At 44.6% G+C, this 27726-nt stretch overlaps 1 protein-coding gene across 5 annotated transcripts in view; it reads right to left on the bottom strand.

Annotated features, from left to right (window-relative positions):
• The window catches only part of qkia (QKI, KH domain containing, RNA binding a), a 116106-nt gene that overhangs the window by 77469 nt on the left and 10911 nt on the right, over positions 1 to 27726 (bottom strand). For all 5 annotated transcript variants that reach the window (XM_058398842.1, XM_058398838.1, XM_058398840.1 and 2 more), the window contains exons 2-3: positions 15195 to 15337; positions 1513 to 1629 (exon numbers count right to left, since the gene is read on the bottom strand). In XM_058398842.1, the coding sequence (XP_058254825.1) occupies positions 1513 to 1629; positions 15195 to 15337 (260 nt within the window). The remainder of the gene's footprint in view (positions 1 to 1512; positions 1630 to 15194; positions 15338 to 27726) is intronic.

Raw genomic sequence — 27726 nt, 5'->3', positions numbered from 1 at the left:
TCTCCTTTTCACTGTCTCACTTTGCCAGTCTTTCTACTGCCGGACTATTTTTAAGCATCGGTTAAAAATGTAAATGCCCGAATAACGGGCTCATGCCCCATTAACTTGTCTCCTTTATTTATTTCTATAAATGACTATTATATGGAAAATGTAAATGGAACTATACATATTCCTAACATCTCTATTCAGATCCTCTGTCCATACGATACACACTTCTGTAAATAAACACTGTCTTATTACTGAAGCTCGGGTCTGGACAGATAACGGAGCGTTCACACATGAAGTGTTTAATCTGACTCGAACCCCTGTGTTTTCCTCTCGGCCCTGGTCCAGCTCTAGGTTTGGGCAGCTAAAAACACTCGTACTGTGGCATGGAGCAAAGTAAGTGGCCAGAGAGAGTCAGATAGAGGTGGGGTCTCAGGAATGTTTTAGCTTAGTGGTTAAGGTGTTGGACTACTGGTCAGAAGATTCTGTGTTTGAATCCCAGGTCCACCAAACTGCTACTGCTGGGGCATTTACCCCCAATTTGACACTGGGTTGTGGAACAAAGTAAGTGGTCAGAGAGTGTCTGGTGGAGGTGGTGTCTCAGGGGAAGGTGTTGGACTACTGATCAGAAGGTTGTGAGTTTGAATCCCAGGTCCACCAAGCTGCCACCTCTGGGGCCTTAACCCCCAATGTGATACTCATTCTGGAGCACAGAAACAAAGTAAGTGGTCTGAGAGTGTCAGGTGGAGGTGGTGAGTCAGGTGGAGGTGGTGTCTCAGGGGATGTGGTAGCTTAGTAGTTAAGGTGTTGGGACTACTGATCAGAAGGTTGTGAGTTTGAATCCCAGATCCACCAACCTGCCACAGTAGGGCCCTTAACCCCCAATTTGACATTTTTACTGGGGTGTGAAACAAACTAAGTGGTCCGAGAAAGTCAGATGGAGGTGGTGTTTCAGGGGAAGGTGTTGGACTACTGATCAGAAGGTTGAGAGTTTGAATCCCAGGTCCACCAGGCTGGGGCCTTAACCCCCAATATGACACTCATACTGGAGCATAGAAACAAAGTAAGTGGTCTGAGAGAGTCAGGTGGAGCTGGTATATCAGGGTAAATGAGATCAGCAATCTGACTGATCAAAAAATATTAGCTTCAAATTTTTCCCACAGAAAAGAAAAATAATATTTGGGGAAATCAGGCAGAAGATTTAAAGCCCTGTCCCCGTCAGTGTGTTTTCTGTGTTCTAATGAATGCCAGCGTCTCCTGAAGGACATTTAATTACATGCAATGAAACCAAACCTAATCGCAAACAAACTAAAGCATCGATTTCGCTCTGATTTCGACTAACAGGTGTGAAAGTGCTCTAATTTAATTTTTAGATACAAGCTGATAGGGAGCTGCATTCGGCAGCTGGGATTAGGAAGCACCATGAAACGTGGAAAAAATAAATGTGCATTCTAATGAATGGACCGGTCGACTTCTGTCAAAACCCACTCCAGTTTTGCGGACGAAGAGGACATGCAAGTGCCTCACCTTCTTTTTGTCCCTCATGGAGCTCTTTCCTCGGACCATGATCTTGCAGCCTGTTTCCGCCTCCAGCTGCTTCGCCGTGAGACCTCGTGGCCCCAGAATCCGGCCTACGAAATTATACTGCAGAGAGAGAGAGAGAAATAAAATATTAGTATTGAATAGGTGGGGGGAGAAAAAGAAAAATAGTTGATATTTTTAGAAAACAGGATATTGCATTGTGCACAAGGCTGCACTCTAAATATTAGAGGAAATGCAATCTCTTTGCTTTCATATCGAATCCGCCGAAGTTAGCGTTCCGCTCTGCTCCTGCGCGGTGCTTCTGCTGACTACAGAGTAAAAAAACCAGTGCAAACACGCAGCCGGCGTACACAACACGACATACGATTCCAGCGCTCGGTGAGACGGCCTGACAGGGCGACAACACGCTCGATCAAAACACCGGCTTTTATTAGGCTTAAGTAGAAGTATAATTAAAGAAGAAAATGGCCGGGGGTTGAAATATAACACTAAGATGTATTTCAGCTCTTGACTCAGGGATGACAAACTCATTGGAGGTAACATCATTTACATTTACGGAATTTGGCACACCCCCTAATCCAGAGCCCCTTATAAAACTGAGCAATTGAGGGTTTAGGGCCTTGCTCAGGGGCCCAGCAATGGCAGTCCTAGGATCTAGGTTATACATATACTTAGCAAATTGTTAGCACAACACATTCCATGACAAAACACAATATTTCAAAAGGCTATATATACACACACAACGCGCGTGATTTCCCTGATGAGTGACTCCGCATGAATATTACACTAATCCCCTAAGATTCAAGCTAACCCCTGAGCAGCACACGCCTACAGATAAACATCAAATGATACATCTGTCTCTCGCTTTGTTTTTGTACTCCTGTGAGCATGCGAGCGTCGGATCATTATGATTTTAACGCTCGTATTAACATTCCCCCGAACGCTACGGCTTTGGCAAAGAGGAGTGTACGAGCGTTCTTCAAAGGAAATACAGAGGAGGGAAGAATGGGGGGGGGTAGGTGAAAGAGCAAGCAGATGGACAGCTGGTGCAGGATGGAGCACTAGTCATGAAGATGATGGGTGGTTAGATGAGGGTTTTTTTCCCCTCTCTGTGGTCAGACAGCGAGTGCGACAGGCAGGTGGTCGGACTTCATTGTCGAGCTGCTCTTCTCTCAGCTCAACACCAGCGCTGCTGTCAGTGGAAGGTACAATAAGCACCAGGTTTATGCTTTAACTGCTCAGACGTGGAATGGGCCTGGATGAAGCACTGGAGTGTGTGTGTGTGCGTGTGTGTGGTGACGGAATCGTGTAATGCACTGTGTGTCCAGAGCCTAGAGGAGCTGTCTGTTCAGATCATGTTCACAGAGACACGCACAGCCACCGGCCGAAGAGGATGATGACGTCAGCAGTGTTAGGTGTGAGGGTGCATGAGGGTGTGGAGATTCTGAAGCAGGTAGGGTGAATAAGGAAGAAGTGTTCCCCGCACACACTCGTCTGGTGTCTTTCTCTCCGCTCTCTGATTTTCGTGCCATGCCTTTATTAAACCACACACACACAGTGACATGCACTGTATTTGTCTTTGTTTCTGTTACACAGTCAGAAACAGACACACAGACTAAAACACACACAGACAGAGACTGACATAGGGACAGAGACAGGAACAAAGACTGACAGAGACACACACACAGAGGCACAGACAGATACACACACACACACAAGTTGACCTGTATCAGTTTCATCAAAATGAAAATAAGAGTTAAAATATTTCCACTTTTTCATTCCAATGACAGACCCACCACCCTGCACCATCACCTTCGATGCAAATGATCTCTGTGTGTGTGTGTGTGTGTGTGTGTGTGTGTGTGACACTGATTAGACGTGACAGAGAGCAGGGCTCTAATGCACTGAGGGAAATTGCTCACTTTGAATCCTGGAAGCAGGCAGTAATTACAGCCAGAAGGGGACGCCAATACTTACACACGAAAATCCGTCAGAAAGAAGAAAAGAAGAAAGACAAGGAGGAGGAGAATGCGAGCTACATGCTAATGCTCAGTGTGAAAACCTTCACCTGCTTCATGAACGCAACTTTGTGCTAGCAGCCGCTTGATCATTATTGCATTCGTCATAGGATTTGTGAAACTAGCATGTATGTCCAGGGTGAACAAGCAGCCATGGATGTTAGGGGCGGGGTCAGAAGGCGTGGTCCATTAAGCAGGAATTGCAAGATTCGACTTGAAATTTGGTATTCCCTACCGCGGACTAGAAAAAAAAAACGTAGAAAGTCTGGATGGTTTCCTTGACCCAGAGTTCAGCAAGTGACAGCTACCAACAAAGCAGCATTTTTTAAATGCATGTCAACAGACTGCTACATCAAACAAACAAACAACAACCAATAACCCAGACAAATATGCTAAAACTATCACTAGGGTTATACCATGTCCCCATGCACAAGCATCAGAAGCTCTATCCAGCTCCTGCACTATGGGAATGACTCCAGAGCTGGTTTAGCATGTGGATAAAACCTTCACTTATTTATTTCTCTAAAAGAGAAAGTCAATATGTCCATTTAAACCAAAGCTGAGAGTCTGGGTAAACAAGGCTGATTTCAAAAAGCAAGCAGAGTGCGTGTACACACGTGTGTGTGTTTTCCCACTGAGGGCTCACTGTGTGGAGGGGCAGCCTCCGAGCGACACCGCAGGGATGCGCAACACCACGAGGCTAAAGAGCAGAGCAGAGAGAGCTGCATGCTCCGAGCTCGTGTCTAAACGTCCGACAGAGATCGATGACCGGCTACGCTCCTCAATGCATCTTCTCTCGGTCCATGCTCTCTTATTCCACAAATCCCTACTTTCCGTGCTTCTCAGGAATACGACGGACTCTAAACTCATTAGGAAGTCAGAGAAGAGAGCAGGTGGGATGAAGGTCAAACATTCAGCCTCATTCCCCGATGTGCACAGGTCAAAAGATTAAGACCCTACCGCTACTAAACATGTTCCTCTGCCTGTGTACTTGTCCTGCTTAACTTGAGACTCCCCACTGAGCTCAAGGCCTGCAGAATCACGTCCTCAAATGGGCAGGCTATTTTAAAGCCGTAGTTTAGCTAAGCAGAAAGCACCTGCCACGCTACAGTGCGGTCTTTGTGGAATGGTTTTTTATTTACGTTATTAAAAATCATAACATACAACCAAAACTCCAGACCTGATCCAACCCCTAATCCTTAAACCTAACCCATTTGTCCTGCTACTCTTAACAAGTCTATAAACCCTTGACTTCACTTTCGGGTCTATTTATTCAACCCTGCTCAGATTTGTTCCAGTCCAGGTAGGATGCTCTGGATCAAGTCAGACTCTATTCCCCAGGACTTTTGGCTTGGCTCACCTTCACCCAAGTACGAGGACCTGGATCAGCTCAGACTTTACCCCGGTCTGTTAATTCAACACCACCCAAGAAAGAGGACCTGGATCAAGTCCGAATCTACCCCCTGGATTTTTGGCTCACCTCCACCCAAAAAAGAGGACCTGGATCAAGTCTGACTCTACTCCCAGGACTTTTGGCTCACCTGCACCCAAGTAGGAGGACCTGGATCAAGTCCGATCCTACCCTCGGGAATTCCGGCTCACCTCCATCCAAGTAAGAGCATGTGAATAAAGCTCACCCCCGTCTGTTGATTCAACACCACCCAAGAAAGAGGACCTGGATCAGGTTCGACTGGACCCCCTAGACTTTTGGCTCACTTCCACCCAAGAAAGAGGACCTGGGTCACATCTGACTCTACCCCCTACACCTCTACCCCCTAGCTTTGGTACACCGCCGCCCAAGTAAGAGCATGTGGATCAGCTCAGACTTTACCCCTCAGTCTGCTGATTCAACACCAACCAAGAAAGAGGACCTGGATCAAGTTCAACTCTACCTCCCTAGACTTTTGGTACACCACCACCCAGGTAGGAGGATATGAATCAGGCCAGACTCCATTCTGTGGACTTTTGATTTTACTGCCCCTCTGGTAAGAGCCTCTGGATCACTAGCTTGTTCCATTAGCTAGTCATACTTGAATACTTCACATTAGCTACAGCTTTTCAGCCTAGTCAATTAGATTTCAAACAAACTGGGCAGCTAGGAAGGTACCCATTTTTCATAGGCTAAGCTTCCTAAATTCAAGTAATTCATTTTAAGAATCTTATGAAAATTGTTAGGAGAAAGATTTACTGCGCATATCAAATCTATTTCAACTATTAAGCTTTGCTAAAAATGGGAACACTACATCTCAATAATACAACTCTCGCCGTATTTAGGAACTGAAACACGGGTAGGTAAGTGAAATCCCCCCCGATTCGAAGAGCGTGCATTAAACAGGAAACCGGAGCAGTTCGTTAGCAACCACCAGCGTCAGTCCTCTTGATCCGTCCTCTATTGGTTTTACAAAACATCAAGGCGGTTTATTAAGTGGACTCGAGAGTCGGAGGGACACTCTCTAGGCTCCTAAAAACAAAAGATGGAGCTCGCACACACAAACACTTGAGACCGAGAGGGGCTTAGAGTCACAACTAAATGGGTTTTTGTTTATGACGAGTTATCAGCTTAGTGTAGCCGGAGCGAGACGGTGTTTGAGAGAAACAGCTCTCCACTGCTGCAGAAGTGAGGAAATCTAATTTTAAGTAGTTTTTCGTGAAAAACTGAGAGGACTTTTTCCACTGCAGAAGAAGCTAGTCAATTTTTCTCCCTCTATTCGAATCGCTCCTCTCCATCATGGACCTTTCAAACCCACGTCCCTGAGCACTTCATCACTCACCTCAGCTGCCTGTGTTGAGCTCCTGCCAGATCTCTCTTGCCCTTACTGCATGCTGGAGGCTTCGCATTAACATTACTAACATTAGCTTGCTAGTCGACGAAATGTATAGACGCTGAAACCTGCGAGACGGGAAGAATGCGAGCGGGAAACGTGTAAAGGACTCGAGGAGAGGTGAAGAGGTGGCACGCTATTGAGTGGTCAAGCTAATTACTCATTAACCTGAGCTAAGTAATACGGTGGCCTGACTCGGAGAGAAGGCGAAAAAACGGGAAGCGGGAGAATAAAAAGATTATTTTGGTTAAATTAATCACTCGTTCTTTTCCCGTGTTTTCCAGAAGCAGCCTTCAACGGCAGATTGGCAGCATGAACAATAGTCTTGTCTTCTGAAGCTTTTTATATCACGGTGCTGCTAAATTCTCAACTCTGATCGCTTTCTGTAACAGCGGCTCTGAATGTAGGGCCAACCACGAGGTTTAATACAGTTCTCAAGCAAAAAAAAAAAAAAAAAATAGACAAATTTCTCCAGAATCAGTGACCTCACGTTTTCCACCAAGTCTTCAAGAGGCATGGATTTACGCTGCGGACAATTCGCCAACGAGACAACCTCCCCCCTTTATTAAGCCTGATGAAGGTTCCACAGCGTTGCACAACGCATTCTTGCTCTGCATCATGACCACACCACCACCACGATCCATTCCTTATAATAACGAGTGTTTGAAGCATTTTACGGCTTGCTTTACGAAGCCCAGAAAAGACAGAAGAGGACAAACCTAGGATGAAACAATAACCCAATAAATGAACCAGAGCTGGTGTTTAAACAGAAGCTGATAGTTTATAGCAGAAGCTGCTGCTGACAGCTTTTGATGCATCCAATTTCAAACCATAAACTCTAAACAGATGGAAAGCCTAAGGGCAATAAATAAATAAGAAAAAAAGATGACATGAGAAGTGTCTGGAAATGGTAGCAATTCAGAAATAAAAGAAGTGCGTGTTCCAGGAACCAGATTACGACATTAGCCAATTCTGTGCGTGTCATTTACGAGCCAAGCACCTGTGTATGATTATTCTGTTTTACGGGATTTCGTCGTGATGAATGTGAAAGCATGTCTCGGTCTGAATGAAAGGAACAAAACCTGGTGGGAATTTATTATTCATTATTATTATTATTTATTTATTTTTGCTGATAGCTGGGATTAAGCCACACATCAAATACTATCGGAATCAGATAGCGCGGCTTCAGCAGGGAGACGGGTCGCGAGTGGCGTTATGTATGCTAGGTGAAGGATTTCCTGAGTGCGTCGGATGGATCCGGTTCCAGATGGAAAGTTCATTATCATAAATCATTAGCAGTTAAAGTTGTGAACAGAACCAAGCACCAATTACACAGCAGAGAGAAACAACTCAGCCAGCTGGAATCTGTGGAGGAAGAGGAACACCACACATGTACACACACACAAACACGCACGCACAGACAAGCACACCAACACGCGTGTGTACACGCACAGACACACACCCCCAAACGCACGCACACACAATATACACACACACGTGTATACATGCATAGACATACACACAGACCCACACAAGTACTTGTACACATGCATAGACATACACATACATTTGCAAACATATGAACACACGCACAGACACACAGACCCACACACACGTATACAAGCATAGATACCAGCATGCACAGACACGCAAACACAAGCACAGACACACACACAGACACACACAAACACACAGACAGACACACACACACACTCCAGGTTGTGAATAGTGCTCTTCTACTAGACAGTTCAGCCTCAGCTCCTGGTTCAGCTTGCATCATCCAAACCCAGAACCATCCATACATCTGTTTTCCACCAGACCTTCTAGAACATTCCCGAACTTCCTTCAGGACGGATATCAAATCCAACACACACCACATCAAGCTCCACAACATTTCTGACGCATGCGGCGGCGGTTCTACTTCAGCCTACATCTATATAAGATTTCCTTTATATAGGTAAAATTCCCTGTGTGAAAAGCTCAGCATTGTGTGTGTGTGTGTGTCCAATCTGATGGATTATGACATGCATCCTGTGGGAGACGGAATAATTACTTTCTCTGAATGGGGACAGTCAGGTAGGGGTGTGTGTGTGAGAGAGAGAAAAGATTTTCCGCTATCCCTTCATCAATCCCCTCTCTTCCCTCAGCTCGACATATCTATTTATCCCTCTCTCCGTCGTCAGCCCTGTCTCTGAGTCTCCTCTCTTTCCAGGACAATCTGTCCATTTGTCTTGCGCTCATCACGATGACTCGGCTGAACGAGCGTCTCTCACCGTCCACACTCTCTGGGTTTACTCGGGGATCATCTGGGGTTACTGCGAGTCCTCCTGAACTCACCCCTAAACTGACCAATAGCAACAGCAGAGCACTTGGTTACTAGGGATTCCACAATACTCAATATAATATTGAAGCGTTCGGTACGACCTGTTTTTCCTTAAAACAATAATAACCAGGCGTTTTTTATTTATTTATTTATTTTTAACCATGCGCTCTATTACTCTCTGAACCGCCTGTGTGTATTTGCCTGTACTGTATGTCAACACGCTGAGACAGACACGCCTCCCCGCGAGTAAATATCCAATCAGTGAGCGCTAAAGTTAGGGGCGGTGACCATGCTTGCGATGCTGGTGTCAGATTTCACTCTAACCCTGGAGAGCGGTGAAGTGAGACAGAAACATGAGGAAGCAGCGCCGTGATTCAGATCTGTGGTGTGGGGACATTTGTTGTGGACCATGATGCCGATAAAACAAAAACGCTAAACAAAAAATGACTGTTTAAGCACTGTTCCACACGAGTTACCCACTGACATGGAAATACTTCCAACATGACCGCACATCTGCAGCTCGCGTTACACACTACCGACACGGCCTTTTTTCCCGACCTCTACGAAAAAATGCGCAAAAAAATTGAAAACGCTTTGGTTAAAGCACAAAGTCTTGCTCTAATAACAGATAGCTGGACCTCGGGGGTAACAGAGTTATCTCACAGTGACTGGTCATTACAGAGAGTTCTCACAGTGACTGGTCATTACAGAGCGGATTGGGAATAAAGAGTGCCGTCCAAACCCGTCTCCTGTAATAAAGTCATACAAGCGCTAATTTTTATATCTCACCATTTTCAGTACACTTTCATTGTGTTAGTTGACTTTTGCATTTAAGTAAAATAAAGAGAATTGCAACTAAAACCAGTTTTTTTTTCTTCTTAACATACTCACTGTTCCTGTCACCTAAACAAAGAATAATGAAAAAAACCCTTTAATTTGCCAAGCCATCGATCCGAACCGAACACCGTGGGTTAACTGTATTGTTGCAGCCCTACTGGTTACCACGGTGATAAAAATGACTCTCTGTCGTAAGCACGTTTCGCTATGCTCTAAATTTAGCCAAACGTTGCCGCCCGTTGTAGTGCGGCATTATTGGCCGGCTTTTGGGTCTCGTCCCAATCCGAATCTAGTGTGTGTTGTTTCTCATAAAAACAAGACTCAACAGTGAGAGATGATCGCTCCATCAAACACACATGAGGAAACTAGCAGATTCGTGTTAGCATGAGATCAAACACAACCATCCATCCACTCAAACACACACATCTGTCCACTCAAACATCCATCTGTCCATCTATACATCCAAATACCCATCCGTCCACACAAACATCCATCCGTCCGTCCACTCAAACACACCTGTCCAAACATCCATCCACTCAAACACCCATCCGTCCATCCACTCAAACACCCATCCGTCCATCCACTCAAACACACCCATCCATCTATACATCCAAATACCCATCCGTCCACACAAACATCCATCCGTCCGTCCACTCAAACATCCATCCGTCCATCTATACATCCAAATACCCATTCGTCCACACAAACACCCATCTGTCCATCCACTCAAACACCCATCTGTCCATCCACTCAAACACACACATCCGTCCACTCAAACACCCATCCATCCACTCAAACACCCTTCCGTCCATCCATACTTCCAAATACCTATCTGCCTATCCATCCATCCATCCACGCAAACACCCATCCATCCATCCTTCCAAATACCCATCTGCCTATCCATCCATCCGTCCAAACAACCATTCATCCATCCAAGCCTCAAAGCCACCCACCCCCCATCAAAAATCCCCCCATCCATCCATCCATCCATGCCACCCACCCATCCATCCATCCACCCAAAAAAACCCACCTAGCCACTCACCCACCCACCCACCCATCCATCCACCAATCCACCCACCCAAACTTCCATCCATCCATGTTTAACACACCCACATACACACAAATTATTACAGATTCCTATGTAACTCAGCTCGGTTTTATTGTGGAGAAAAATCCTTCAGAGTGCAAGCAAAACCCCAGCAAAAATGAAAAACAAAACGGAAACGCAGTATCCTCCCATCTCTAGTGAAAACGCGCATCAGCGCAAGACACGTTCAAACACGTGAAGGTTGCCAGGTCTGCAGCAGTACAGGTCCATCCCTAAACCATGTCTGAACCGAGCTGAACGTTTTGAGCTCGGGAAAAAAAAAAAAGAAACCCACACAGGCTTAATGTTCAGGATGAAGTGCTCCCTTTCCAGAAGCAATAAAAGATTAAAAGCGTAATCGGGGGGAAATCTGCGGGAAGGATCGCTCCATGCAGAACCGTGACAAGTCTCCTAATGACACTTCCGAAAGCAGAAGTCGCACCGGAGAGACGGAAATGCGAAACATCTGCGCAAACAATCCACGCTCTTCAAAATGACGGCCATGTGAAAAGCTGGGGACTCTCACTGTGTGTGTGTGTGTGTGTGTGTGTGTGTGTGTGTGTGTGGGGCTTAGCTAGATTTGATGAATCAGTGGGCATTCAGAAGAAGCAAGAACTCATTTGAGATGCTCAATTGGAGTCATTTCGCTTCAAAAGCCCCAGTAATAACCTGCAAATTAAAGTGTGTGTGTGTGTGTGTGTGTGTGTGTGTGTGTGCGGAAGAGAGATTTGGGACGTGCAAACGTGCTTCATCATGATCTTGCATATGTTCATAACCCCTATTTCTATTCCTATAGTTCTCTTCTATTCACGAGCACTATGACCAACCACATGTCTTGTACTGGGGGGGAATGAATGAATGAATGAATGAATGAATGAATGAATAAATAAATCAACACAACACTTTTCTCATCGTCCACCTTTCAACAGTATCATTTATAGTCAGGAAATTAAATATGGGTTGAAGTAAAGACACAGCCCCCTCCCCATGGTGTCCAGTAACAGCAAGACACGGAAATAAAAAAGAGAGACAGAGATAGAGAGAGGGGGACAGGGACACAGAAAGAGAGAGAGAGAGAGAGGGGGGGGGGGATACAGAGGTGGGGGGGATACATAGAGAGAGACGGATACAGTAACAGCACCACAGCCACACACACTGCAGGTCAGCTGAAGTCCAGCTCACTCTGAGAGCCGCACCATGCAGGACACGGCGGACTCGCGGGCCGTAACGACACACAGCGAGACGTAAAAAACCAAACCGGGATCAAAGGAGGTTTTGGCCGAAAAAGCGCTCTGCGTTCATTTGGACGTACGTCAGCGTCGGGGACGTGTGAAGAGGGGCGTATGAGTGAGGAATTCCACACAGGGGCTGGTGTGAGAGATATGAGTGAAATATCACATCACAATTCCCATAACACACACACACACACCTCTAACTGACACGAGTGAAGACACTGCCTGGACAACATGGGCACAGAGAGAGACACAGGGACACAGAAAGACAGGGAGACAGAGAGAGAGAGAGAGAGAGACACAGGGACACAACACAAAGATGGAGAGAGAGAGAGTGTGTGAGAGAAAGAGGAAGAATGAGAGACAGAGATGGCATGCACTCCATTGTGTGAGAGGTCACAGGAAACGACATTGTGCTTAATCTCGACACCTTCCCCCCGTTTCCTTTCTGCTGTGACAGCATTTAATTGAAGAGGAGACTTATCAGATTAAGCATCTCACTACACACACACTCTCTCTCTCTCTCACACACACACACACACACACAAGTCCCTCACTCGTAAACGTGAGCAGAGACGCCGGTGAGGGACTGGGAGAGTTATTTTAGAAAAAGTGACGTGACGCAGTGCAGCGAGGGAGCAAAGAAATCTAATTAGCCATTAACGGATGGGGAGGGGGCGGGGGGAGGGGGAGGAGCGAGGATCAGAGTGGCACACAGATGGCACGGAGGAACTGCGAGACAAAAAGGAGAGCTGGACTGACAGGAAGAGGATTCACGTCTCTTGTCTCATTCCTTCACGGCGTCGGGCGGAAAGAAAACATTTAGTCTGGGCAGACAGACCGACAGAGAGAAAGAGAGAGAGAGAGAGGCAGGAAGACAGACAGTGAGAGAGAGAGAGAGAGAGAGAGACAGACAGAGGGAGTGACAGAGAGAGAGAGAGAGAGAGAGAGAGGCAGGAAGACAGACAGCGAGAGAGAGAGAGAGAGAGAGAGAGAGAGACAGACAGAGGGAGTGACAGAGAGAGAGAGGCAGGAAGACAGACACACACAGAGAGAGAGAGAGAGAGAGAGAGAGAGAGAGAGAGAGAGAGAGAGAGAGAGAGAGAGAGAGACAGACAGACAGAGGGAGTGACAGAGAGGAGAGAGAGAGAGAGACACTCCCTCTTTTTCCGGTCCTGCTGAGGCTCCTGATGGGATTTCCAGCACACAGAGGAAAACCGCAGCCAGCCGAAGAGACGGCCTTCTTCTCGGGGGAAAAAAATAAAACGACGGGAATTTTATTAAATGTTCACCACGTGGGTCACACACACACACACACACACACACACACACACACACACACACACACACACCAGAGACTGACAAGCAGAAATCAGAGGAGAGGAAGAAGAACGGGATGAAGATGACGTCAAAGACGAAGAAAGAAGACATGATGAAAGAGACAGAGCGAGGGAAAAAAGAACACGCAAAAGATGAAGGAGAAAAAGATCAACAAAGTACAGAAGATGAAAAGATAGAGAAGAAAGGAGGCTGGAGAAAAAGATGAAAGTAAATGGTGGTGGTGAAGACAAAGAAGATGAGGAAGGAGAAGAAGAAGAAGAAGGCGGAGGACGGATGGACGGAGAAGGAAGGAAGAAGAATTTAAGACAGAATATGAGGATGAAGATGAAAGGATAAAGTAGAAGGAAAAAAGATGGAGATAAAAAAGGAAAAATAAATAAGGGAAGATAAAAAAGTAGAATATGGAGATGGAAAGAAGAAGAAGAGGAAGGAGAAGAGGAAGAGGAAGAAGAAGAGGAAGAGCTTTTCTGTGCTCTTCAACATGCTGCATTGTTAGTTTATTACCTTCTCTCAAATGAAAGAGAGGAAAAAATCCTGAAGGTCAGCTAAGAATTTCATTACAGTGTATTCACACACTCTCACACTCGCTCGCACACACTCGCTCGCACACACTCCTCAGTGGTATCCACGCAGTGCTGCCACTTCAGGCATTCCACGGGCTGAAATAGTTTTCCGTGTGCCCTCACACCCACACACACACTCTCACGCTATACATGATACCGCTGACCTTTAGGAACAAGGCCAGCTTTAGCCAAGTATCTAAAGAGTGTGTGTGTGTGCGCGCGTGTGCGTGTGTGTGTAGGGTTCCATGTGGTAACCTTCATCATGGCTGAAGGACAAAAAACAGACGTGCATGTCCAAAGGGTCGGGTGGGTGTGTGTGTGTGTGTGTGTGTGTGTGTGTGTGTGTGTGTGTGAGATCAGAGCCGTCAGGAAGAAAATGCATTTCACGCTTTGCTGACCCCTCAACCCTCCCTTCTCTCTCTCCTCTCTCTTTCCTTTCTTTTTTCCCCTCTTTATCCTCTCCCCCCCTTTCCTCTTTCTACCCTTTCTCTTCCCTCTCCCCCCCTTCGCTCTCTTCTCTTCTCTCTCTACCTCCCTCTCTCCTCTCTTTTCTATTTCTCTCTTTCCCCTCTCCCTCCTCTTTCACCTCTCGCTCTCTCTCTCCCCGTTTCCCGTTCCCCTCTCTTCACGCAGTCTCTCTCCTCTGTCTTTCCCCTCTCGTTGTCTCCCTCCCTCTTTCCCCTCTCGTTGTCTCCCTCCCTCTTTCCCCTCTCGTTGTCTCCCTCCCTCTTTCCCCTCTCGTTGTCTCCCTCCCTCTTTCCCCCTCTCTCTATAGTTCCACTAAAACACTGACCCCTCCTGTTCTGTCGTTTCAAAAATTATGTCAGTGTTGCTTGCACAAAAGTTTTGCCTTAACACTGCTCTCAAAGACGCTTGATGTAACGCTTTATTTCTAAATCTGTGTACGTGTGTGTTCGTTTCAAAAACACTTCACACACACACGCACTAAAAAGCCAGCATGTTCCCTGCAGAGTTTGAACCCAACGTGGCTTTTGAGGATTATAGCAGGGAAAAGAAAAAAAAAGAAAGAAAAATTCCGGAAAACTCCACCCTGCTCTCCACTCCCTGCCCCCCCTTCCTGTCTCTCTCTCTCTCTCTCTCTCCACCTGTCTCTCTCTCTCTCAGACTGTATTATATTTCCAGACAGAGTAATTTTGGCAGGGCACTTTTCAGCACCTCGACTACTGGCACACGCGCGCGCACACACACACACACACACACACACACACACAGTTAACTGTTGCTCTGAGAGGAGCAGCTGTCATGTGGCTGGCTTACGGAGTTATTTACTTTTACACAAACCCACAGTTTAAATGCCCGTCTGTAGTTAAGGACAGTAAAATAAAACGCCAGAGAAATGCGTGTGAAGTTTGTGTGTGTGTGTGTGTGTGTGTGTGTGTGTGTGTGTGTGTGTGTGTGTGTGTGTGTGTGGGCTCACACTCACATCAGGGTATTCTTTGACGGGGACGAACAGTTTCTCCTGCAGATGGACGATGGGGCCGTGAGCCTCGGGAAGCTCCAGAGGGTGTTTGTCTACCAAACCGCTCACTGTGTCGTTGTACATGTCCTTCCGCACTCTGTTGATCTCTGCAAAAACACAACACAGGGGTTAATACACACACACACACACACACACATATATATATATATTACATACACATGCAAACACTCACACACACCCAGATCCATCTGTGAGATATAAACACAGATCTGACTGTGCAACCCCTCCTACACACTGGCAACCTGAAAATACAGCTCCTTCTGTTTCTTCTCATACAGACACTGACCAAATATTCCCAAGGCACCACACACACACACACACACACACACACACACACACAGCTGCACAAAGCCTCATTCATAATGTTTGCCAGCCAAATGATCTCACATTGCTGGGGCCAAACGATTTAGCACCGGAGGTCCATCTCTCTCTCTCTAACTCTCTCTCTCTCACACACACACACACACACACACACACACCCCTCAGGATGATGTGCGCTCATTCTTCATGACTTCACTCACCCTAACAATACAGTTAAACTTCAGAGTCCACAGATAAATGCTGTATAAAGATACAAAAAAAATACAAGCATACACTCACAATACTCTCAATTCTCTCTCTCTCTCCCTTCCTGTCTCCCTCATTCTCCCCCCATCTCTCTCTCTCTCTCTATCCCTCCCGGTATCTTTCTCCCACTGTCTCCCTATCCCCATCTCTCTCGCTCCCCTGTCTCTTTCTCTCTCTCTCCCCATCTGTTTTCCCCCCACTGTCTCCCTCTCTCTCTTTAATAAAAAATAAACAAACAAAACAATCTCTATCTAAAACAAACGGAAAACAAACAAAAACAAAATTTTAAACTAAAACAAAAAAAATATTCTAAACAAAAACTAAATCTTAAACCAAACGAAAAACTAAACGAAATCTAAAACAAAAACGAACAGAAAACAAACGAAAACAAAAACATTCTAAAACAAACTAAAAATGAAACCGATAATAAAAAACACGTAATATATCCGTTCAATGCGGATTTATTTCCCCCAAACAAACCAGATTATTTAAAGCGCCTGCAGTAAACTGGTTTTGTTTGCAGCTCTGGTGTTTTGGTGTCATGTTGGAAGAAAAGCACATGATGGAAACGACACCATCACCACATGACACTAGCGCTAGTCAGGGCTTCCTGTTATAAATATTTCCAGTAGAGAAATTTCAGTCAGTTTACTTCGTCTAGCTGAATAATCTTCTGTTCAAAATAAATTCCATCGCTAAAGGGGAAAGCGAGCGCAGAAGGACAATAATCTGAAATCGTGTAGCAGACATTACACAAAGGGAAACCACAAAACCTTCCCACTAACCACAGATACACACACACACACACACACACACACACCTGAAAGCAAACAGTGTGGTGTAACACAACGTCAAGTGGAAAGGACAAAGGGAAAGACACCTGAATACAAATCCCAAAACCAAACCAAACATCACAAGCTGAAAATACACACTGCTATTCTAAACAGGGCTTTGATTCTGCTGCGCTACATCTGGACAACATCTGGGTGGCAAAGCAGTAGGAGATGACAAAGAAAAATAGTCCAGGATCTCATTACGGATACTCGACTCCGGGATGGGGTTCCCCCCCATCTTTTTATCGCTGCTGAGGGACGGGAATCCGTCACACCAGGGAGGAAAAAGAAACCTTAAATATCTTTTTTTTAAATTAATTACGACTCTCTGCTGTATGTGATGACAGATTAACCCCCAAAAATAAATAAATAAAATAATGCTTTTTATGAGCATGACCCAAGATTCCATAAACTAGAGAGTCTCTATTTCTAAGCAGAATTCCACTTTTTAAAAAAAAGGCAAGAAAAAAAAAAAATGAAGAAAAGCCAAAACTAGTAAGTAAATAAATTAATTAATTAAACGTAAAAAACTAAATAGACTCAAACAAAAATAAGAATTTTTTTACAAAACAACTAAAAAGGGAGAACCATTGAATTTAACAAAAAAGAAAAAAGTAAAAAATGAAAAACTGAAAAAGTAAACAAATAATTTTTTAAAAAATTGAATAAACTGAAACAAGACAAAGCAAACTAAAAAAATGAAAGAAATAAATAAACTGAAAAAAGAAAACTCAATAAACTGAAACAAGACAAAAACTAAAAAAACTAAAAAAAAATTAATAAACTGAAAAAGACAAAGCAAAAAAAAAAAACTGATATCCAAAAGTGATACAAAAATAAACTAAACAAAAAGAAAAAAAAACCAATTCATTCAAACTAAACAAAAACAACATTAGTTGAAAAAAAAAAATTCTAAAGTGTAGAATAATTTGGGACATATTCCACTGTGAGCCGCCCAATAAAGCCGTGTTTATTAAATCTGTCATTAGATTCCAGTCGGCATTATTCACAGACGTAATAAGGCTGATAATGATGGGTTGTGGTTTCAGACGCTGTAACAGAATGAGAAAATCACGAGCCACAACTTGGCTGCAGTTCAGAAACCCTGCGCTGAGAAGCGTGGCTCTAAACCCGGTGTAGCTCGCTCCAGACGACTCGGCAAAACGTTCGAGTTTATCTGTGTTGTGAGCGATGAAAAAGTGTGAAGCAGCTGTAATAGTGCAGAAGCGTTAAAAAGAAAATACTGTACAAACAAATAAAAATCATTTTGGTCTAAATTTTAAATCTTTTCCAGAACATTCTTTTTTTTTTTGGCATTAAGCCCAACTAGAACTAAAAAAAACAAAAACAAACTCGGACGAAAAGAAACTAGAACAAACAAAATAAAACAAAATAACTAAAACTCGAACTTGAAAACACACTAAAGCAAAATAAACAAATGGAAATAAAAAAACTAAACCAAAAACAAAATAAAAGCTAAACAAAAAACAAAATAAAAACTGAATATTTATTTTTCCAAACAAACTAAAAAAAAATAAAAATAAATAATAATAATAATAATTACTAGCTTTACTTAAGCTGTAGGTCATAACTATTTGTTTGCCGCCCTTCAATTTTTTATCTTTGCCTTTATCTTTAATTGTTCATCTTTGACGGTGGACAAGACGATGATGACGTTATTGTGAAGTGATGATGATTAGATCTGTTGATTAGATGACAGAATCTGAGGCTTAAATCTTCTATTAGATCCATGTTCATTTTTAATAAACAATATCTTAATCAGAACATTCAGGTTTTTATGAATAATGAACAGATTTAGAATTTATTTTAAACCACCACATCGTGATCACAATATTCCTTTAATAATCATTTTAAACTGATCGACTGCCATGACGCGGTCAGTCTGGCTTCCGAGATGGATGACCGACGTCCAGTCTGGTGGTAAGAGACCGGTAACTAAACCTCCTCAAATACACCAATATGAAAAACAGGTAAAAGCACCTCAGATACACTCCATCCCATGCTTAATCCCCTCTTCCAAACACCGGAGGAACGTAATGACATGACATAGCGCTGTAGTTACGCAACACTCCGATCGGTCGTGGGAAAAAAAATCTGCTATTCATATAGCTCGCTACATCTTCCACCTGGACACGCGCCGAGAGTAGGAGGAGTCCAGAGACGGGAAAAGGCGAACTTTATGCAAATGAGGAGCGACTTGGTGGACCAATGGGAATGAGGAGAGCGAAAACTGCTCCGGCGTGATCTTGGATATGAGGCGCATGCATCCAAACGGCGGATCTGCCTCCAGAACGTTTCGTTTGCTAGTTCACCCGCCCTTTTCAGAAAAACGGCATCACTATGGCAACCAGGAGGAACGCTTACTTGCGACTTACTGAACAAATTAACCAGTTAATTATTTCAGTCACGATTTGTCATTTTTATTAAATATTTTCTTTGTCAAGTTTAGAGAAAAGCTTTTAAATATAAAAATTAATTCCACAGACGATCCCATGACTATTAAAATGTGTGCAAATTGTTATTTATTTATTCACTTTTTTTGTGGCAAAAGAATACACCACGCCCAAGTTAACACTATTTAATAATTTGACTACACTTTAGATTAAAGCCATTCGGTTGATGAACAGCTGAATAACAGGCGATAAAAACCCCGCTAGCTATGGCGGTTTGAGATTTGCATTACTTTGAATGAATTTTATTGGAGATTACGGCGTTTAAAAGCTCCGATCGACTCCGTGGCCGCTGTTGCTGGAAAATGTTAGTGGTGCAGTGCTAAAACTGTCCTGCGAACGACAGCGATTTCTGGCGCGAGTTCAGCGTGCTTTAAATAAACACACACACACACACACACGTCCAAGTGTTTCAAACCTGCTGCATGCATCTGTGTTCTCGTGACAGCGACAAAATTCCATGCAAAGCATCTTATTAGCTGTAAGGTTTTCTCCGATCTCTACAAAGAAAAGGGGAGGAGCTAAAAACAGATGTCAGACAAACATGAGCCGAACATGATGAAGATCCATCATTCCTTCATGAATATGCAAATAAGGAAACGCCCCACCCAGTTCTAAACACATGAAGTATATAATCGGGGGGAAGCAGTATGCAAATTCTGGGTTAATCGATAAGTTTTTTTGTTTTCCATCATACTCCGTGTCTGATATTCAGAAGGCTGCTGTTGTGTAGCAGCATTCTCAGAACACGTGCTCATAAGTGAGTGTGTGTGTGTTTGTGTGTGTTAGAGAGAGAGTGAAAGCAGCACTGATGGACTGTCCGATTCTGTGTTTCTGTGAGTGACTGTAGATCAAATTCTCTCCCACGCGTTCGCTCACTACTCCGCAAACTACTCCACACCACCTGAGTGTTCGAGTGATCCTGACAGCATTCGCCTGTGAGAGACGCTGAAGTGGGGGAGAGAGAGAGAGAGAGAGAGAAACACTCGCACCCAGTTTTGCTGACATACGCACAGAAATGCAGAACTCTCCGACTGTATCATTTCCCCTAAAAACAAAACACAAGGGCGGAGGATCCCAGGCAGATGGCTCAGCGTTGGAAACACACACACACACAAAACACTAGACTAGAGTTGCAGATACCGCCCATGTTGCGTTTTACACCGTTACACTGTTGATGTTCACACTACAGAGCGATGTTGTCGGTGTAGTTTGCAGTGCTGTTAGAGACACAGTTTAGGTTTTCTAAATACAGATTCGAATGCATTTCTGGCTTTTTCTGATACAACCTCCATAACCTTCTTTACAGCCAACTGCCTGGAGACAACCGCCAAGCTCAGAGACAACTTCTGGTATATTCACAACCTCCGATACATCAACATCTGATGCGTCTACATCCTCCAATACATCTACAAACTCCAAAGTAACAACCTCTGAAATATCAACAACCTCCAAAATAATCACCTCCGAAATAACAACCACCTCCAAAGTAACAACCCCCAAAATAACAACCTCCAAAGTAACAACCTCTGAAATATCAACAACCTCCATAGTAACGACAACTTCCGAAATATCAACAACGTCCAACAACAACGTCCGATACAGCTCCAGTTACAACATCCACCTCAGATACAACCCTCAGTTACATCAAACAGCAAAGGAACCGCCAAGCTCAGACATCCTGTTACATCTACAACCTCAGATACAACCTCCTTTACAAATCCAACAGCTCAGAGACAACCTCCAAGACAACCTCTGTTAAATCCACATCCTGAGTTACATCCTCAACCTTCCATACAACCTCCGCGGCTGTTCCCCTGCTAGCCCCGCCTCCTCCTAGTGCTTCACCCTTCATGACATCAGTGCAAGAGATCGCTGCAGAGCCTGATGCTGGAGCCTGTATTTATTTCTAAACACATTTAATGACAATGTAAGGGGACTATACAAACTACGACTATACAAGTAAAGACTAAACACCTAGCTGCTGCTCGACTCCTCACTCGCACCGTTAGCCGCTTAGCTACCAGGTACGATTAGCAGGTGAGTCGAGACACTTACACTCCTCCAGGCGATTAGCGAGGATTAACAGGGTAGAGCTAGCCAGCTAAGCGGTATCGATCCAGGAGCCGATTAAACACAGAGCAATGCAACCAGCGCCAAAACCCACATACTCCGAAGTGACCGGGTCAGGGGGCAAGGAACGTCTCTTCCTCAGTCTCTCTTTCTCCCTGTCTGAGACAGAAACAGAAAGGAGAGACAGAGAGAGCGAGAGAGAGAGAGAGAATGTGGGAAAGTTACTGAGCAAGACTGAGTGAGAGAGAGAGAGAGAGAGAGAGTGTATGTGTGTGGGAGAGAGAGAGAGACACACAGACCAAGTGAGGTGGTGGTTGTGAGGCAGATGAAGCAGAAGATGATTCAGATACCGTCACTGCTCTCTCTCTCCCTCGCTCCCCCTTTCTCACCGTCTCCACTCTTTCTGTCTCCCTCTTATTCTATCAGTCTATCTGTCTTGTGCCGGCTGTCTCCTAGTCTCTCTCCTTTTTATTTATTTTACTTTCTCTCTGCCTCTCTCGCTCTCCCTCCTCCCTCTGTACAGAGGTGGGAGTGTGCTGTAAAGCCTACAGGAGAGTGATTTCCCACAAACCGTTTAGCCTTTCCTGGTATTACAGTGTCAGGAGTTTTCTCTCTCTCTCTCTGCAGTGAAGCTCTTCTCCTGCTGCTGAGTGCTGCAGCTTTGTGTACAGAGCGGGACTCGTACAGAATTTGCATGCTTCACTGCTGAACTTTTGGAGAAGTGAGAAACTGAAGGACGGAGAGAGAGAGAAAGAAAAAAAAAGAAAAAAAAAAAACAGGTCTGCAGCTGTGGCGTCTCGATAAGCGAGGAAACTCCGCATCCTGTTTTTATTCTTCTGTTGCTTTAAGAAATCCTTCACATCAGTGTCCCTGTGTGAGGGGGGAGAGAGAGAGAGAGAGACAGAGAGAGAGAAACAGAAACACAGAGAGACAGTGTGCATGTGGTTGGTGAGTGTATGTGTGTGCGTGTCAGAGAGAGAGAGAGAGAGAGAGAGAGAGAGAGAGAGAGAGAGAAAGAGTGTGTGTGGTTGGTGAGTGTGTGTCTGTGTGTCAGAGAGAGAGAGAGAGAGAATGAATGTGTATGGTTGGTTAGGGTGTGTGTGTGTGTCAGAGAGAGAGAGAGAGAGAGAGAGAGAGAGAGAGAGAGAGGTGTAGTGCAGAAGGTAAAGAGGTGACACTGGAGACTCCTTCACTCGTTACTGGAGAGATATTAAATGAACGACGGTGCAGGAGAACGTTAGCACGAGCTCAAGGCTACATCCCATAATAATAAACAATCCAAAACAAAGGAACATCATTAAAGCTGCTCGGAGTGTGTGTGTGTGAGAGAGAGAGAGAGAGAGAGAGAGAGAGAGTGTGTGTGTAGCAGGAGGCTGAGAACGGTCAGGTCGCCTCATTACACACTGATATTGAGCTGCTTTATGGAGTGGGGCAGCTGTGAGGAGCAGGGGGCAGTGAAGGCGGAGCAGGAGGCATCAGTTACGAGCGTTACGAGGGGACATGCTTACAGTGTGATGATGAGGACACACACACACACACACCCCGGGGTCTGCTCCGGAGCTGCTTCACGGAGATGGATTTAGGTTCATAGACTGGACACTGGGCACACCGACTCACGTACACGTGCTCCTAAACCTGCAGAGGGAATGCTAAGAGTACGGCTCAATCACTACTGACACATACTCCCGAAACACACACTACCCTCCTACTACACACACACACATACATACGAATATACACACTAAACACGTGTACACACACACACAATGCCTACAGGCACACACACACACGTATGCGAACACACACACACACACACACGTAGACAGGTCCTCTAACAGGAAATGAGAGCAGCTGGATGATAAAGGTAAAGAATGTGAGGAAGTCTCAGTGTTTCAACACCGTTTGTCTACTCAAGTCTTTCAGGTCTTTCCGGTCAGCCTCAGGGAGCAGCGGCGAGGTCACTCACAGGTTCGAGAGCTAACACACTATTCCATTCTATAGAACACCAGGAATGAAGAGAGAGCACCACACTGCTCCTGAACACACACACACCGGCCCGGGGGCCAGCTCCAGGATAAACAGCCTCCAGGAAGGCAGGAAATCAGGAAGCGGGTACACAACGTGCACAACACAGATAACCAATCAGACTTCCTCCTGCTGTAGCCACACCCATCTGACTCCGCCCACAAGGCCTGGGCGTTTAACCGTGTCTTATTTATGACAAAAATACACAAACAGTCGGTTTGTCGTTTATTCTGGGAAATCTCTCAAATCTCATCAAAACTTTACCGCCATGGATTTCAGAAATGAAATGAAAGTCGCAGAAGATTCGCACACAAACAAACAACAAACAAACAAAATCCACAGAGGAGAAGATCTACACATGAATAAAAAAAACCCCAAAAAACTAGTAACTAACTATTAAATTTTTTATTTAACAACAATAAATAATAGAATTTTAAATACAATAAAAAATAATCAATTTTTTATTTGTAACATTGTTTTTAACAATTGAACATACTGATATTTAACAATCTCTGAAATCTTTACAAAAAAATTATAGCAATAATAAATTAAATACAATACATTTTTACATTTGTAACTATTCAATTTTTTTACCAAACAATTTGATTTTTTTAAAAATAAAAATAGCAATAATAAAATTACATCATAATAATAATAATAAATATTTAAAAATATTAAATATAATATAAATAACACTAATAGAATTTTTATATTTATAACGTTCCAATTTTTATTTAACAATCTGATTTGTTGTAATAATAAAAATACTACTGCTGCTAATAAAATATTAAACATAATAGTATAAAATTAAACATTAAAGTAGCAATAGTAATAATAATAGTGCTAATAATAATAAGAAGCAAAAAAAATCATAAAAAATCTTGCTTAAAAATGTTTTTGAATTGAAGTGATTTATTTATCTATTTAAAAAAAAAGCTTGAGTATGAAATGTAAAAAGATGAGTAATTAAAGCGGTTGGAAATAAGCTGCTATATTCGCTCTTTAAAAATAAATTCCTTTTTCCACATGTAGCGTCTTGCCTTGATTTTATTTTTTCTTCCTTAGCGTGAGAAAGGCGCAGAAGGACGCCGCCCCCATGTGTGTATTGTGCTGACGGTGTCTGATGTGTGGCTGATTTCTAACGTCGACCTGCACTATCTCTGACAATCTCACCTTACATGTCTGGACAGGTTCTGGAAACCCGGGGGGGGCCAGAAACAACTCATTCTCCTTCCTAAACACGGACATGCAGCGGCTCTCCCGCTTGCCAAGTGACCGAGAGCTGAGGTCAGAGCCTGGGGGTGGATTCGGGCGCGACCCAAACCCAAACACGCTGAGGTCATCGCAAACAAAGTGCAGATCTTTTATTCCCTTGTTGTCGTCTTATCCTTTCTTCTTGTGTGTGTGTGTGCGCGTGTTTGTGTACAGGAACAACAATAACATTCCACTGGCTTTAATTAGCAGGAAATGAGGGCAGGCAATGACGAGGACCGTTTACACCAGTGAGAACGTGAGAGACGGTACTAAAGTAAGTGTGTGTGTGTGTGTGTGTGTTGTGTGCATGTTTGTCTGAGTTATTGTGTGCGTGTTAGTGTGTATATTTGTGTTACTGTGTGTAAGTGTGTGTGTGTCTGTATGTAGTATTGTGTGTCTCAGTGTGTATGTGTTGTGTCTCAATGTGTGCGTGTGTTTCTCAGTGTCTCAGTAAGAGTGAGATTGTGTGTATGTGCATGTGTGTCTTTGGATGTACCTGTTATTGTGTGACTGTGTGTGTGTGTGTGTGTGTGTTTTCTCTCAGACAGACTGCTCGTTCAGGCTGTGCTACTGAGCTCGTAACACACACCTACAGTCCGAGGTGTTGGTCATCACACTACTGTCCATTACAGCATCATCACAGTGCAAAAACAAACAACTGTCTCACTCCCTGATCTTTACATCTTAAATCTTTAGATTTCTCTCTCTCTCCTTCTTCTTCCTGTCTCACTCTATTGTATTCTCTCTCTCTGCCCCTCTTCTGTTTCTATCACTGTCTGTCCCTCACTCCTTTCCTTTCTCTCCCTCTTTGCAACAGTCTCTTTCTCTCTCCTCCTTCCTGTCTCACTCCTTCATTGTATTTCTCTCTCTCTCCTGTTTCAAACAGTCTGTCCCTCACTCTCTTCCTCCCTCTCTGTCTCACACCTTCTTTGTATCCCTCCCGTTCCGTTTCTTTGTTTCTTCTCTCACTGTCTCCTCTCTTTCTTTCCATCTCCCTTTCTTCTCTTTCTTTCTGTCTGTCTCCCTCTCATTCTCTTGGTCTCTTTTTCTCACTCTCTCTCTCTCCCTCTCGGTCTCTCTCTTACCTCAGTCTCTAAGGGCTCGTTTAGCAATCACTGGACTAATCCCCGCCCCGGTCTAATCACAGTAATCGGTGAGGCTGCTAACCGCTCCATCACTTTAACGTACAACAGTTACAATGCTTTCGTTAATAAACCGCTAGAGAGCTGGTCTCTGCGACACGTTAGCTAGCTTTGCTAAACTGTGAGTAATCGGCTAGCCGCGGTGACTGTTTAAGCATTAGCAGATGAAGTGTACTGCTTTTACAGCCGAGCCTCCGAGATCATAACTCATGATGAAACGTGGAAGAACACAATCGCCACGTCATGAAGGAGCGGCAGAGGCGAGCGCGTGCAGGCTGTGTGATGTGGTCATTAGATGAAAGCGTGTGTGTGTGTGTGTGTGTGTGTGTGTGTGTGTGCGCGCGCGCGCGAGATTGGTACACGGCTCGAGGGACGTGTCGGCTTGCAGATTCACATTGTGTGAAACCAAACCGCAAAGCAGAGCGCTAGAGCGGCATGAGGCACGCAGATCTCCATAAAAACAAAACACACACACACCAGCATGGGTTAAAACATTACTGAGCAAAAACATATCTGTAAAACAAACTAGCTTCTCTGAGCAGTCTGATAATAGCAGGGGAGGAGGATGGGCAGGAGAGAGAGAAATAGAAAGAGAGGAAGGGGGGATAGAGAGAGCAATAGATAGATAGGGGTGTAGAGAGTGAAGGAGGGAGGGAGAAAGAGAGTGAAGGAGGGAGAGAGAGAACGAGTGAGCAGTGGTTAATGCAAACAGACAGGACCTGTTACAGGCCTTTAACGTCAGAACGGCTCTTCAAAAGAAAGACGAAGGGAAAAAGAGGGCGGTTGTAGATGTTCAGAGCACAAACCCCCAGAGTAATAGAGAGAGGGGGGGGGTACAGATTAGGCGGTCCGAAGCTGGATTGGGACTGACAGGCAGTTTAACTTCCTCTTCAGGAACACTAAAAGCGCTCTGTTCAGACACTGTGATTAAGAGAGAAAGTGAGAGGTGATGGGAGGGAAAGAAATCGGAGAGAAAGCGCGAGAGAGGGAGAGAGAGAGAGAGAGAGAGAGAGAGAGAGTGAGGGAGAGAGAGAAAGAGTGAGGGAGAGAGAGAGAGAGAAAGAGTGAGGGAGAGAGAGAGAGAGAGAGAGAGAGAGGGAGAGAGAGAGAGAGAGAGAGAAAGAGTGAGGGAGAGAGAGAGAGAGCATGACTGAAGTGCTTTGCCTACTGGTCAATATTTATCCTTAACACCATCTACCATTGAGAAAGTTCACCTGCTCAAAACAGCACCAGAGGGACTCTACCTACACGGCGTGATGTGGCGGCGCTTTAGTGCTGTTTGGTCAGCTTCCAAAGCTAGAAGCCTACGTATCACAGCACAGTAAATTCTTTCTTCATACACTATATTGCCAAAAGTATTCGCTCACCCATCCAAATAATCAGAATCAGGTGTTCCAATCACTTCCATGGCCACAGGTGTATAAAATCAAGCACCTAGGCATGCAGACTGTTTTTACAAACATTTGTGAAAGAATGGGTCGCTCTCAGGAGCTCAGTGAATTCCAGCGTGGAACTGTGATAGGATGCCACCTGTGCAACAAATCCAGTCGTGAAATTTCCTCACTCCTAAATATTCCAGTCAACTGTCAGCTGTATTATAAGAACGTGGAAGTGTTTGGGAACGACAGCAACTCAGCCACGAAGTGGTAGGCCACGTAAACTGACGGAGCGGGGTCAGCGGATGCTGAGGCGCATAGTGCGAAGAGGTCACCAACTTTCTGCAGAGTCAATCGCTACAGACCTCCAAACTTCATGTGGCCTTCAGATTAGCTCAAGAACAGTGCACAGAGAGCTTCATGGAATGGGTTTCCATGGCCGAGCAGCTGCATCCAAGTCATACATCACCAAGTGCAATGCAAAGCGTCGGATGCAGTGGTGTAAAGCACGCCGCCACTGGACTCTAGAGCAGTGGAGACGCGTTCTCTGGAGGGACGAATCGCGCTTCTCCATCTGGCAATCTGATGGACCAGTTTGGGTTTGGCGGTTGCCAGGAGAACGGTACTTGTCTGACTGCATTGTGCCAAGTGTAAAGTTTGGTGGAGGGGGGATTATGGTGTGGGGTTGTTTTTCAGGAGCTGGGCTTGGCCCCTTAGTTCCAGTGAAAGGAACT

Source organism: Hemibagrus wyckioides, linkage group LG09 (assembly GCF_019097595.1).
Source record: "Hemibagrus wyckioides isolate EC202008001 linkage group LG09, SWU_Hwy_1.0, whole genome shotgun sequence".
NCBI classification, from domain to species: domain Eukaryota; kingdom Metazoa; phylum Chordata; class Actinopteri; order Siluriformes; family Bagridae; genus Hemibagrus; species Hemibagrus wyckioides.
The sequence above is the reverse complement of the archived record's forward strand: the minus strand, read 5'-3'. Positions and strand labels throughout refer to the sequence as shown.